General features: G+C 44.7%; 1 protein-coding gene across 2 annotated transcripts in view; it reads left to right on the top strand.

Moving 5' to 3' along the window:
- The window catches only part of TRPC4AP (transient receptor potential cation channel subfamily C member 4 associated protein), a 52,282-nt gene that overhangs the window by 23,944 nt on the left and 13,690 nt on the right, over positions 1-14,648 (top strand). For both annotated transcript variants that reach the window (XM_084853811.1, XM_084853810.1), the window contains exons 6-12: positions 948-1,076; positions 1,933-2,134; positions 2,492-2,680; positions 7,318-7,460; positions 11,301-11,432; positions 12,398-12,456; positions 13,761-13,862. In XM_084853811.1, the coding sequence (XP_084709937.1) occupies positions 948-1,076; positions 1,933-2,134; positions 2,492-2,680; positions 7,318-7,460; positions 11,301-11,432; positions 12,398-12,456; positions 13,761-13,862 (956 nt within the window). The remainder of the gene's footprint in view (positions 1-947; positions 1,077-1,932; positions 2,135-2,491; positions 2,681-7,317; positions 7,461-11,300; positions 11,433-12,397; positions 12,457-13,760; positions 13,863-14,648) is intronic.

The following is a 14,648-nucleotide window of genomic DNA, read 5'->3' as shown; positions in this document are numbered from 1 at the left end:
ATGCCACATTCCTGCATTGTTTCATGACATCTGAACCTGGAAACTCTGGGATGTTTATGAGTTAAATAACCCAGAGTTAACCAAAGAACAAACCATGGGTAATTGTTGGGCTAACTCTGGGCTATTTAACCATAAACAACCCAAAGTTTCTGGGTTCGGATGTCACAAAACAACCCAGTAACAGGGCATTCCTGATTTGCTTGAAATCCAAAAAACCACATGCACAGCTCGTGCACTCTGTTCCTCCTGGAATTCTTGGGTTAACCCAGGAATTGCCCAGCATGATGTACGAACAGGGTCATAGTCTCCCATTAGTGAGTAATTGTCCAGGCTGGGGAAGGGGGACTCCAGTTTTTGCTTCCTGTAAGCTGGGGAACCATTGGAATTCTCAACAGGCAGAGCCAGACTGCTGTCGTGTGGGCAGCATAATGCGTACCTGGCATTGATCTTTAAAAAAAATAGTTGGAAGTTTCAGAACTGAAACGCATTAAATGTAATTATATGTGGAAGGAAGTGGACATATGTTACTAGATTTTCAAATATTCCATATTACTTGGATTTTGCTACTCAAGACACAGTTGAAGAATTATTTTGATTTTTAATAGTGTCCTGTCTAACGCATATCTTAGTGATTCAGAGCATGAACAAAACTAGCAATGCTTCCCCTTCCCCTTCTCCTTTCACCATCCCATCAGGACAGCTGCATTAAAGTGCATAGTTGAGCATTAATTCAGCATTAATTATACTCTACCAAATGTTTTGAGTTTCTTCTTTTTGTTATATGTGCAGAAACTACCAGAAAGAACACATTGATCACAATTCAAGGGTTATTGCCATGGATATCTTGTGCTGGCTCTTGGGATATGGTCAAGAGATAATTAAGATGTGGTGTTTGTCATGGAAGTGTCAGCTTTTGCTCATCTCTGTCCACCTTCTTATTCTTGTAGACTGAAGGAGTCACTAAACGATTGGCAGAAAGAAATGATTTTGTCTTGTTTTTGTTTACATTGATGACAAACAAAAAGACATTCCTGCAAACAGCCACACTTATTGAAGACATTCTGGGAGTGAAAAAGGTTTGTCAGTAATCCTTTGAAATTTATCAGTAGCCTATACAGGCATGTTATCATTAATCCTGGAAACCCCTTGACTGTCTGAAAGGCGAACCATGAGTTAAATAACAGAAGACTATCGTATATCCTGGATGGAAACCCATCTTCCATCTTTCCAGCCTGTTTTTCCTTCATAAATGTTAAGAGTAGCTGGGCAGTTGCTTGTTTATTTCATCCTCTTAACTCTGAAATGCAGGGTAGAAAGGCATAATGTAACTGCAGGACTGGGTACCCTTTCATTCAGTCTCTTACATTGAGGCAAGATCCTGTATCTGTAAGCACCCACATGATTTATGGTCTGTGCTACCAACAGGAATCAAGTCATACCAGCTAATGTAATTGGTGTTGCGCTAAGGGTGCCTTGCGCTAGTGCCACATACTTTGCGTTAGCAAGTTGACACAATAGGATACAACCCAAGGAACAAAAATGACAAAAGGTGGCATGATATAGACAGGTGGGATTATCAGCCAGTCCCACCTGAAGGATATTCCTGCTGATAAAAGGGGGAGGGAGTGCTGACTTGACAAGGTGCAACTTGATGGGGAGCGCCTGACAGGAGCAGAAATTTTATACTTCGCTGAGGTGATGTCTTTGCACAGATATGTATGAAACTTATGATCCATTTTAAGCAGTTGCTACATGGATCATTATAAGCCGCATAGCAAATAATATTCAAAGGAAAGTGTTTATTATAATATTCTCCAGAGTGTAAATTGAGAGTGTGATAGTTCTGCAAGAATTTTGGGAAGAATATCTTTACTGATTTTTTTAAAATAATCTAAGGTTCATTAGCAATCAACACCACTTGTCTCCTTTTAGGAAATGATTCAGCTCGAGGATATTCCAAATCTCTCCAGTCTAGTCTCTAGTTTTGACCAACAGCAGCTTGCAAACTTCTGCAGGATCCTTGCAGTTACAATTTCAGAGCTGGACACAGGCAGTGATGATAAACATACACTACTTGCAAAAAATGCTCAACAGAAAAAGAACTTGGGTCCTTCTCGAGCAGAAATTAATCAAGGTAAAGCATCCTGTTTCTGACATTAAGAAGTCTGGGGGGAGGGGCGCGGGGGGGCATGTACATTATTCAGGTTTGAAAGCTGTGTATATCAAGAGACAGAGAACATTGTTGGTCCAGGGGAGGGGAGGGGGAGGGCATCTGCCCTCTGAAAACGAAGGGCAGAATTTGCAGCTGAAATCCATTCTAAATTTCTCATTACCTTTCTTTGCAATCATCCATTAAAGAAATCCTAGCTATTAAAATTAATCTGTACACTGTCATTTAAGATGGAAGTATATGATTTAAGTTGGTTTTCTAGTCATAGATTTTTCAACAGTTTAGCATCTTTAAAACTGTTCGGTTTGCTTCCTGCCATAGCTACACTTCTCAATATACCAGGCTTCATTGAACGATTGTGCAAACTAGCAACCAGAAAAGTATCAGAAACAACAGGAACTTCCAGTTTTCTTCAGGAGTTGGAGGAGTGGTACACCTGGCTAGATAATGCACTTGTACTAGATGCACTAATGCGTGTGGCAGATGAAGAGACAGAGCAAAGCAGCACAGGTACCTACTTTGAATCTGCTAGGACAGCTGTTTAATAACCTGTTACATTTATACCTGTAGAACTGTGTGCAGCCTGTCTTGAAAATAGGGCCTATAGTTCATTTTTTTTAAAATCCTAAATGAAATGTTCCTAACTTATATTATGAGATGGAAGACAAATGGATTCAATAGCTCTTTGCCATTAAGTAGCTATGCTTTATCATAGAATCATAGAATAGTAGGGTTGGAAGGGGCCTACAAGGCCATCGAGTCCAACACCCTGCTCAATGCAGGAATCCAAGTCAGAGCATCCCTGACAAATGGCTGTCCAGCCTCGTCTTGAAGGCCTCCAGTGTGGGAGAGCCCACCACCTCCCCAGGTAATTGGTTCCATTGCCGTATTGCTCTGACACTCAGGAAGTTTTTCCTGATGTTCAGTCGGAATCTGGCTTCCTGTAACTTGAGCCCATTATTCCGTGTCCTGCACTCTGGGATGATCAAGAAGAGATCCTGGCCTTCTTCTCTGTGACAACCTTTCAAGTACTTGAAGAGCGCTATCATATCTCCCCTCAGTCTTCTCTTCTCAAGGCTAAACATGCCCAGTTCTTTCAGTCTCTCTTCATAGGGCTTTGTTTCCAGTCCCCTGATCATCTTTGTTGCCCTCCTTTGAACCCTCTCCAGCTTGTCTGCATCCTTCTTAAAGTGTGGTGCCCAGAACTGGACACAGTACTCCAGATGAGGCCTAATCAGTGCTGAGTACAGGGGAACTAGTACTTCCCGGGATTTGGAAGCGATGCTTCTATGAATGCAGCCCAAAATAGCATTTGCCTTTTTTGCAGCCACATCACATTGTTGGCTCATATTCAGCTTGTGATCGACGACAATTCCAAGATCCTTCTCGCTCGTAGTGTGGTTGAGCCACGTATCCCCCATCTTGTAACTGTGCATTTGGTTTCTTTTTCCTAGGTGCAGAACTTGGCATTTGTCCCTATTAAATGCCATTCTGTTGTTTTCTGCCCAGCACTCCAGTCTATCCAGATCACTTTGAATTTTGTTTCTGTCTTCCAACGTATTAGCTATCCCTCCCAATTTTGTGTCATCTGCAAATTTGATCAGCATTCCCTGCACCTCCTCCTCCAAGTATGATTCTATGATTCTATCCTCCCAAGGAGCAAGCGTCTTTTAATTTCATGGCTACAGCCACCGTCTGCGGTGCTCTTGGAGCCCAAGAAAGTAAAATCTGTCACTGCTTCCATTTCTTCCCCTTCTATATGCCAGGAAGTGATGGGGCCAGATGCCATGATCTTAGTTTTTTTAATGTTGAGTTTCAAACCAGCTTTTGCACTCTCCTCTTTCACCCTCAACAAGAGGCTCTTTAGATCCTCTTCACTTTCTGCCATTAGGGTGGTATCGTCTGTGTATCTGAGGTTGTTGATAATTCCCCCGGCAATCTTAATTCCGACCTGTGATTCATCCAGCCCGGCGTTTCTCATGATGTACTCTGCATATAAGTAAATAATCAGGGTGACAATATTTAGCCTTGTCGTACTCCTTTCCCAATTTTGAACCAATCGGTTGTTCCATGTCCGGTTCTTACTGTTGCTTCTTGACCCTCATACAGTTTTCTCAGGAGACAGGGAAGGTGGTCTGGTACTCCTATCTCTTTCAGAATTTGCCACAGTTTGTTGTGATCCACACAATCAAAGGCTTTAACGTAGTCAATGAAGCAGAAATAGATGTTTTTCTGGAATTCTCTTGCTTTCTCCATGATGCAGCGAATGTTGGCGATTTGATCTCTAGTTCCTCTGCCTCTTTGGAACCCCGCTTGTACTTCCGGTAGTTCTCGGTTCACATACTGCTGAAGCCTAGCTTGTAGGATTTTGAACATAACCTTGCTGGCATGTGAAATGAGCGCAATTGTACGGTAGTTTGAACACTCTTTGGCATTGCCCTTCTTTGGAATTAGAATGTAAACTGACCTTTTCCAGTCTTGTGGCCACTGTTGAGTGTTCCAAATGTGTTGGCATATTGAATGCAGCACTTCAACAGCATCATCTTTTAGGATTTTAAATAGCTCAGCTGGAATACTGTCATCTCCGCTAGCTTTGTTGTTAATAATGCTTCCTAAGGCCCACTTGACTTCACTCTCGAGGATGTCCGGCTCAAGTCTAGTGACCGCACTATCATCGCTATCAGGGAGATTAAGATCTTTCCTGTATAGTTCTTCTGTGTATTCTTGCCACCTCTTCTTAATCTCATCTGCTTCTGTTAGGTCCCTGCCTTCTTTGTCCTTTACCATGCCTGTCTTTGCACAAAACGTTCCCTTGAGATCTCTGATTTTCTTGAAGAGATCTCTAGTCTTTCCCATTCCGTTGTTTTCCTCGATTTCTTTGCATTGTTTAAGAAGGCCTTCTTGTCTCTCCTTGCTATTCTCTGGAACTCTGCATTCAGTTGAATATATCTTCCCCTTTCTCCTTTGCTTTTTGCTTCCCTTCTTTCCTCAGCTACTTGTAAAGCCTCATCAGACAGCCATTTGGCTTTCTTGCATTTCTTTTTCTTTGGGATGGATTGAGTTGCTGCCTCCTGAACAATGTTACAGACCTCCGTCCATAGTTCCTCAGGCACTCTGTCTATCAGGTCTAATCCCTGAAATCTATTCGTCACCTCCACTGTATATTCATCAGGGATATGATTTAGGTCATACCTGAATGGTTTAGTGGTTTTCCCTACGTTCTTCAATTTAAGCTGAAATTTTGCAAGAAGCAGCTCATGATCTGAGCCACAGTCAGCTCCAGGTCTTGTTTTTACTGACTGTATAGAGCTTCTCCATCTTTGGCTGCAAACTACATAATCAATCTGATTTCGATATTGACCATCTGCTGATGTCCATGTGTAAAGTCGCCTATTGTGCTGTTGGAAAAGAGTGTTTGCTATGATCAGCGTGTTCTCTTGACAGAACTCTATTAGCCTTTGTCCTGCTTCATTTTGTGCACCAAGGCCATGCTTGCCTGTTATCCCGGTGATTTCTTGACTTCCTACTTTAGCACTCCAATCCCCTATGATGAAGAGGACATCTTTTTTTGGTGTTAGTTCTAGAAGGTGTTGTAGGTCTTCATAGAACCGATCAGCCTCAGCTTCTTTGGCCTCAGTGGTTGGGGCATAGACTTGAATTACTGTGATGTTGAATGGTTTGCCTTGGATTCATACTGATATCATTCTGTAGTTTTTGAGATTGTACCCCAGTACTGCTTTTCCCAACCTTTTATTGACTATGAGTGCTACTCCATTTCTTCTAAGAGATTCTTGCCCACAGTAGTAGATATAATGGTCACCTGAATTAAATTCACCCATGCTTGTCCATTTTAGTTCGCTGATTCCCAAGATGTCGATGTTCAATCTTGCCATCTCATGTTTGACCACCTTCAGCTTACCTTGCTTCATTGATCTTCCATTCCAGGTTCCTAAACAATATTGTTCTTTACAGCATCGGATTTTCTTTTCACCACCAGACACATTCACAGCTGAGTGTCCTTCCGGCTTTGGCCCAGCCGCTTCACTCTTTCTGGCGCTACTTGGAAATTCCCTCTGCTCTTCCCCAGTAGTATATTGGACACCTTCCGACCTGAGGGTCTCATCTTCCGGCGTCATGTCTTTTAGCCTTGTGATACGTTCCATGGGGTTTTCTTGGCAAGAATACTGGAGTGGGTTGCCATTTCCTTCTCCAGTGGACCACATTTTGTCAGATCTCTCCACCATGACCTGTCCGTCTTGGGTGGCCCTGCACGGCATAGCTTATGGCTTCACTGAGTTACGCAAGCCCCTTCGCCACAACAAGGCAGTCATCCATGAAGGTGTCTAGTATACATACTCATGTATATTGTGTAAAGTCACAGTGTTCCCTGAACTGAGAGCCATTCCTGTCTCTTACTGGCCTTGTGCTCATTTTGCACTATGTCTGCAGGCGTACGTATGGATTAAAGATGAGTAATATGGTCCTTGCATGTTACAGGAATACTTGTAGGGACACTTGACATACAGGCCCAGTTTGCATGCAACGAACAACCCATGGTTTGTTAACCATAGGTTGTTCAGCAGTGAAAAAGAATAAGCGAGTGGGCTGGTTCCCGCCCACTTTCGCTTTGCTAAACAACCTAGAGACATCCCGTCCTTGGGTTGTTGTCCCTTACTTGCAAACCCAGAATTCTGTGTTGCTGATGCAGAAACAACCCAGAGTTTTAACCCATGTTTTGTTCTTGGGTTAAAATTCTGGGTTGTGTCTCTCTCAACGACCCAGCCTTCCAGGTTTGCAAGTCATGGACAACAACCCAAGAGTTGTTCAGCAACTCTTGTGTGCTGCTGAACAACCCATGATTAGCAAACCGTGGGTTGTTAGTTGCATGTGAACCAGGTCAATGAGGTGTACTAGTGTGGTTTGCTTTTCTAGGTACTGTACTCCACTGGAATGAAAGCATACGCAGCAGTTCCTATGTGTTGTACAATGGGCGTCCTTGGGCCAGCAACGCCTCTGGATGATGTGATCCATTTCTGTTACATTGAACAAACTAAACTTTTCCCTATCTTCTACATTGTTGTGCATTTATAACTGTTATTTAACCTCTTGTAAAGGCCTCCAGGCTGAAAAAAAAATGTCTCTCTTAGAATCTTCAGATGAGAGTGGATTTGCCAACACCTCCACAAGGAATCAGCTTCCGCAATCCATGAAGATTATGCATGAGATCATGTATAAGCTGGAGGTTTTGTATGTTCTCTGTGTGCTTTTAATGGGCAGGCAAAGGAATCAGGTGAGAATCTGTCTTTAAATGTTCAAACGTATGAATTGTACTGAATGAGCAATAGCTTTCCAAATTCAAATGGGGGGTCCAACTTTGTTGCAACGTTTTCAGATGTAAACTTTAGGACCAGTATTAATCAATGCCTTTTTGAGCTACTAACATTAGTGTACTGTCTCCTTCTCTGGGATACAGCAGGAATGTCCTGTTAGGCAGTGCCTGTTGATTCATGTATCTTGCGTATTGGCTAGCTAGAAACTTGGTTAATGTAATAAATAAATTAGAATATCCCTTGAATGCCCAGCATGTGCCAAATGGAAAAGTGTATAAAATAGGCAATTCATATCCCCTAATACAAATAATATCAAGCTAGGTTAAGGCTAAGAAAGCCTATGAGCCAGGGCCTGCAGAAGCTGCCACCATCCGGGAAGAGGCGTGCCTGCTGCTGCCACCAACACCAGGCCTTCCCTGTGGACTTCTGCCTGGCAGGGCGCCAGTCCCTGCAGATCCAAGCCCCCAGGTACCGAGCCAGCTGTGCTGCTTCCGCCTGCCCCTTCCTGGAGGGGCTACATCAGCTGGCTGGCTGAGGTGGCCTGGGAGAGCCAGGGCGTGCAGGAGAAGGTGCCACCATCCAGGAAGAGGTGTGCCTGCTGCTGCCGGGCCTGCTGCTTCTGCACCACCACCATCATCACTACTGTGGACTCCTGCCTGGCATTATTTTTAAGGGGATTTTTTAGTTGTTGTTGTTGTTTTAATTTCTGGGGGATTCTGTTGTGTTTTTAGGGGTGGGTAGCCTCCCTGTTAGGTGGGAGCGAGGGGACATGTGTCCACCTGATGGAGGCAGTGGGGGGAGTGTTGGGGGCCTGAACATACCGAGGCTGGGCGGCAGGTGCTGGCGGAGCGCTAGGGGCAGGCCATGCCAGGTAAGGGGAACAAGGGAGAGATGTGTAGTATCTGTCCCCTGCTCTGGGCCTGTCCAGAGCCAAAGGATGGCTGAGGGAGGCGTGACTCCATCTTCTGGCCTTTGTTTGCTGCTCTGCAATGTCAGGTCTGTTACCCGGAAAACCTCCCTCATCCATGACATGATCCTGGATGAAAGTGCAGACCTGGCATGTATTACGGAGACCTGGTTGGCCAAGGCTGCTGCTCCAACTCTTGCAGCCATCTTTCCAGCCTGATTTTCGTATGCACAGCAGCCGAGGGCTGGGGATCGGGGAGGGGGAGTGGCTGTTATCTACCGAGAGTCCTTGGTCTTCACCAGACCCCCTCTCCAGGAGACCAAGGTTGCTGAGTGCATGTACTGGAGGTTGGGCCTGAAGGGCAGTCTGGGGATTCTGCTCGTGTACCGTCTACCCCGCTGCACGACTGACTCCCTGGCCGAGGCGCTTGAGGTGGTCTCTGATGTGCGTGTACAGCTCCCTAACTTATTGGTGTTGGGGGACTTCAACGTACAATTGGAGGCCATCCTCACAGGAGCATCTCGGGACTTCATGGAGACCATGGCTTCCTGGGAGCTGCACCATATTCTAACTGTGCCCACCCATGTAGCCGGTCATGCCCTAGACCTTGTGTTTGTTTCTGGAGAAATGGGGAGTGATCTGGAAGTCGGGGGTATATCCACCACCCCCTTGTCATGGTCAGATCACTATCTGGTGACGTCGGACTTCTCGGTTCCACAACCCCTCCGCAGGGGTGGAGGACCCATTAAAATGGTCTGCCCCAGGCGTCTTATGGATCCAAATGGATTCCTGAACGCGCTTGGGGATTCTCTGGGACACGCCAACGGCCACTCGGTGGAGACCCTGTTGAGTGGCTGGAATGCCGCAATCACTGGGGCATTAGATCAGGTGGCTCCGAAACGCCCTCTCCCCCTGAACAGGGCTCGGACTGCACCATGGTTCAATCCGCAGTTACGAGCTCTGAAACAGGAGGTGAGATGGCTGGAGCGCCAGTGGCCGAAGTCTCGCTCCAAAGACGATCAGACACGGGCTAGAGCTGTATCTTCAGCCTATCACATGGCGGTGAAGGCAGCAAAAAAGGAATATTATGCTGCCTCCATCGCGTCTGCAGAGTGCTGCCCCAGGAGGCTGTTCCAAGTGGTCCGGAGCCTGGTCGGTCCTGTGGCTCCAGAACCACTGGAGCATTCTAAGGCCTCCTGTGAGGCCTTGGCAAGGCACTTTGCAGATAAAATTGATCGGATTAGGAGTGTTACTCCGCACGCTGTGGATACAGTTAGTGAGCAAGAGGCAGCCTGTGGCAAACCGGTTTTGTGGGATCGGTTCCAGCTTCTTCCTTCTGATGAAGTGGACAAGGTGCTTTCATCTGTAAGGCCGACCACCTGCTTACTTGATCCTTGCCCATTGTGGCTCATTATGGGCTGTAGAGAGAGACTTGGTGAGGGGATCAGGGCGGTGGTGAACGCCTCCCTTGAGGAGGGAGTGATGCCATCAGCCCTCAAGGAGGCAGTGATAAGACCGCTCTTAAAGAAGCCCTCCTTGGATCCCCAAGTTCTGAACAACTTTCGCCCAGTCTCGAATCTGCCATTTTGGGCAAGGTGATTGAGCGGGTGGTGGCGATGCAGTTGAAGGCACACTTGGAAGAAACCGATTATCTAGACCCATTTCAGTCGGGCTTCGGGCTTGCGCATGGGATAGAAACTGCCTTGGTGGATGATATGAGGAGGGCTCTGGATAGGGGTGAATGCTCCTTCCTTGTTCTCCTCGACCTCTCAGCGGCTTTTGATACCGTTGACCACGGTATCCTCCTGGACCGCCTGGAGGGGTTGGGCATTGGAGACACTGTATTGCGGTGGTTCCAGTCCTTCCTCTCCGGCAGGTACCAGAGGGTAGCACTGGGAGAGGAGGTTTCGGACCCGTGGCCACTCACTTGTGGGGTGCCACAGGGTTCCATCCTTTCCCTGATGTTATTTAACATCTATGTGAAGCCGCTGGGGGCTATCATCAGGAGGTTTGGGGTGTGGTGTCACCCATATGCAGATGACACGCAGCTCTACCTCTCGTTCAAATCTTCACCAAGGTTGGCCGTAGAATCCCTGTCCAAATGTCAGCTGGAGACGGTGAGTGGCTGGATGGGGAGGAATAAGCTGAAGCTGAACCCTGACAAGACCGAGGTACTTTTGGTGGGAGACAAGAGGAGGCTGGGGGATGTTGACCTGGTGTTGAATGGGGTACAGCTACCCTTGAAAGGCCAGGTCCGCAGCCTGGGGGTCATTTTGGACTCCCAGCTGTCAATGGAGGCTCAGGTGTCAGCTGTGAGCAGGACAGCGCTGTATCAACTCCATCTGATACGGCGGCTGTGCCCCTTCCTTCTCGACCATCTGAATGGTCCTTCTCGACCATCTCGAGTATTGAACAGAAGTAGCTAGAAAATGTTTTCCTACAAATGAAGGGTGCAGCCTCGTGCACAAGCTTCAATGAAATGAAGTTTTTACATCATTCCGTTCGTTTTAGTGGAGCTCAGAAATGCAAAATCGCTAATAGATATTGCCCCAAACTCAAATATATATTTCAAGGGCTTCATTATTTTTGTATCTTTATTTTTATTGATGGTGGTATTTTATCGTATTCAAGGTGGCTAATTTTGTGGAAAAATGAGGGGGAAAGAAGAATATATTGGGAAAGTTTTTGAAGATCTGAAAGAATTTACTTGTGGATAGATCTTGATACTTTCCTTGTAAATGGGGCAATACCAAATGTGTCTAAGCATCTAATACTACTTTATTTGCATTAAAATATTTGCATTATAGTATTATTATAAACAAATGTACAGGATCACTTTACTCCAGTGACTGAAGGTACAGAGGTGGTATATTGACTGAATATTCTTGCCTAGGTTCACAAGATGATTGCAGAATTCAGATTGATCCCTGGCCTTAATAATTTGTTCGATAAATTGATCTGGCGGAAGCATTCAGCATCAGCCCTTGTTTTGCATGGACATAATCAAAACTGTGACTGTAGCCCGGTGAGTATTAGATTTATATCATTGGTATAGAGCAGGGATCCCCAACCTTTTTGAGCACACTGGAATTTTGAGAATGTGTCATGGGTCCTACCACAAAATGGCTACTGTGAGTGCATGACCAGTCATGAAATGGCAAGAAGATAAGTTGGATCTAGTAAATAAAAAAAGGATCATCATGAATTTCCATGATTTTTACGCTGGTTGAACCCTATAGCCACCATTAAATTAAAGTTTACATTGGTGACTGCATGGTAAACACATACATCCAGCAGCACCATAGTATAAAAACAAGGGACACGGAACCTCTTGGATCTTATTTTACATGGGATGCTGTGACCCATACCATCTCCTTGTGACTTGGGAGGCTCTCCAGTATTAATAAGAGAGCCAGTGTGGTGTAGTGGCTAGAGTGTTGGACTAGTCCCCACTCGGCCATGGAAGCTCACTGGGTGACTTCATCCAAATTCAAGAGTGTCAGGTTTAATTCTGCTGGATCAGCCTAGCAAACTGTGTGTGTGTGGGTGTGTGTTTTAGGGTGCTCTCTTGGTGTATGTGGGCACTTTATGTCCCTGCCACCCCTCCCCATTACTCTGCTTCCCCCCCGTCCTTTGGCGGCACTTCTTTATGGGAGCCACTCAGTTCCTAATCTTATCAGGAGGTAATTTTAGAATCCCCAAAATTTATTGATTGGGCAGCAAGAGCCCTGCAGGCTCCCCATTGGGGATACCAGGTATAGGCATGTTCTTTTGAAATGTCCATTAAGAGCTCAGGTGTGCAATGCTAACAGCTGGCCTCTTTAGCTGTTACCAATGAAATGTGATTTTTTTCTGATGGCTAATAGCAATCTCATCACTCTCTAAATGACATAAATATGTTTAAAAGACTGCCTGTAGGGACTTGACTTTTCTAACAGACACATATATTGATATTACATACAATAAATTGTCCGCCTCTTTCTCCTGCAGGATATTACCTTGAAGATACAGTTTTTGAGACTCCTTCAGAGTTTTAGTGATCATCATGAGTGAGTATAGAAGATGTTTGCTATAAATGTAGTGTGTCCATGTATAGCTGTATTGAATTAGCATCAAACTTTAACTCAGATATTCAGAACCCCCTTAAAAGTAACATGTGGACAAGTGTATATGCAGTAGCTGTCCTTAATTACACTTTCAAAGAGTGAGCGCAAAGATCATGAATGCAAAGGTCTGTGAATGTGTGTTGCACAAATCTTTTGGAACACACTCTTTAAGATAAAGGGGCAATGGGAACCATGTATTCTGCCTTGATCTCCTTGTGGGAAAGGCAAACTAATCCTAAAATGCAGACTTTTGTGTCTCTAAGGTTTTGTAGCCTCTATGGCATCTCCATATTTTCTCACGGTTAGCTTGGAATATCTGGCTAATAAGTATAGTTCGGATATAGTTATACCATATCACTAGAGACCTGTAAGCTTCATAAAAATATGTGGGGAGTCTCTTTCCAAGCACAGGATAACTACTAGGGAGCCGCTTCAAGGGTGTTTCACTCTTACATATGACTACTTATCCTGCTCCCTCCCTAACCCCTTCTGCCCTATCAAAATGGGTCATGGTTGTTTCAGAAGTGTCTTTACCCTTCAGTGGTGGGTTCAAAGCACCTGTTTGAAGTACCAGTGGCACTGCTTGGCTTTCAAAAGACACTAAGCCTGCCATGCCCTCTCTGTAAGCTGTTGTGGAGCAAACATGAAGCTCTGAATTGCTTTTCCCCTTGGCCTAGTGTATAATAGGTCACTTGAATGCAGGAAGCATGCTTAAAATGAGCTTGCATTCTGTTCAATTAATTGAACCTGCTTCCAGCTGCTGTGGGTGAACAGGCCGTGCAGTGGATGCCAGCATGGCGGGAGCCAAAGAATATGGCTGTTAATTGCATCCTTCACTAAAGTTTATGCATCCTTCCATTGTCATAAACTTAAAGCCTCAACTGGTTGCCCCAACTCCATTAGGGCATTCTTCCTCAGAAAAGTTCTGGGGGGAAGGAACTTGAATCTTGAAACTCAATCCTGCCCCATTCTAGGAGCTCCTGTTCACTATTTTGTTATATAGTTGATGCTGTGGATTCCATATTCTGGTTCTTCAGTGGCTCAAACCAAGGATGTATTGTGAGGTTGTCTGTTCAATACAGGTGCCAGTTTTGACTCCGGTATGTTTTTTCTATAAAGCTCAACAGAGCCTTCAGAGCACAGAGGAACTGGCAATTATTGGTTGTATGTATTTTTAGAAATGGGATGTAGATAATGTGTTAAAGAAGCAAGTAAATGTGCTCTGTCTGTCCTGATTTTTATATTAGGAACAAGTATCTGCTTTTAAACAGCCAAGAACTTAATGAACTGAGCGCAATCTCCCTCAAAGCCAACATCCCTGATGTAGAGGCAGTTGTCAACACAGACAGGTAAAGAGAAATGAATGTATGTGTATGTGCATAACTTGTTTCTGAAATTGTCATCACATTTGTTCCATTGTACAAGACCTGCCTCTTGAAGCCCTGTGATCTCTTATTAGTGAAGTTAATGTTTTTGCGAGTTCAACGTAAGGACCTACGTCAATGTAAGTAATTGCATCTGTCAGAAGTGTATATTGGGCAACCTGGTTGCCACTTCTGCACCGTGGTGTTAACTTGCAGTTCTTTATAACCTGCTCCCTATTCTCAGGGAGTGGGGAGAGTTGTAAATTGGCTCTGTGTGGTGAGGTGTTCTAACCTGTAAATGCTTAGCAGCCAGTGGAGGGTGTAAGTAAACAATGTGGTCATTTTCGAGAGTGGGGGTCACAAATTATAGGTAGTTTCAGTAGGTGGTAAGAACTGAAATGAGGTGCAGGAGTATGTAATAAATATTGTTAACATTTTTAAAAGCCTGCATATGTAACTATAAGTTACTTTAATATGCCTACATCCCTATCTAAAAATTTCTTACATCCAAATTGGGTCTCTGCACAAGCTTCATTCATAAAGAGTAGTATTCACTAGGAAATTGCAAAGGTTTTATTTTCCCTTGTTTATGGTATGGGGCATTAAGAGGGAACAGCGTTGACAGTTTCATCCTTTCTGCGGAAGCAGCAGATTGAGCTTGTCGACAATAGTGGTGTGCATTCTTAAAAAAAAAAAAAGTAGGAGCGATTTTACTGTTCTATGCTATTCATTTATTGGTAAAAAGCCCATTTGGAGAACAAAGGCAAAAAC

The sequence above is a fragment of the Heloderma suspectum genome, chromosome 4 (assembly GCF_057233095.1).
Source record: "Heloderma suspectum isolate Gila_16-S chromosome 4, 16-S_ref, whole genome shotgun sequence".
Lineage (NCBI taxonomy): Eukaryota > Metazoa > Chordata > Lepidosauria > Squamata > Helodermatidae > Heloderma > Heloderma suspectum.
This window is presented reverse-complemented; position numbering and strand designations above follow the sequence as displayed.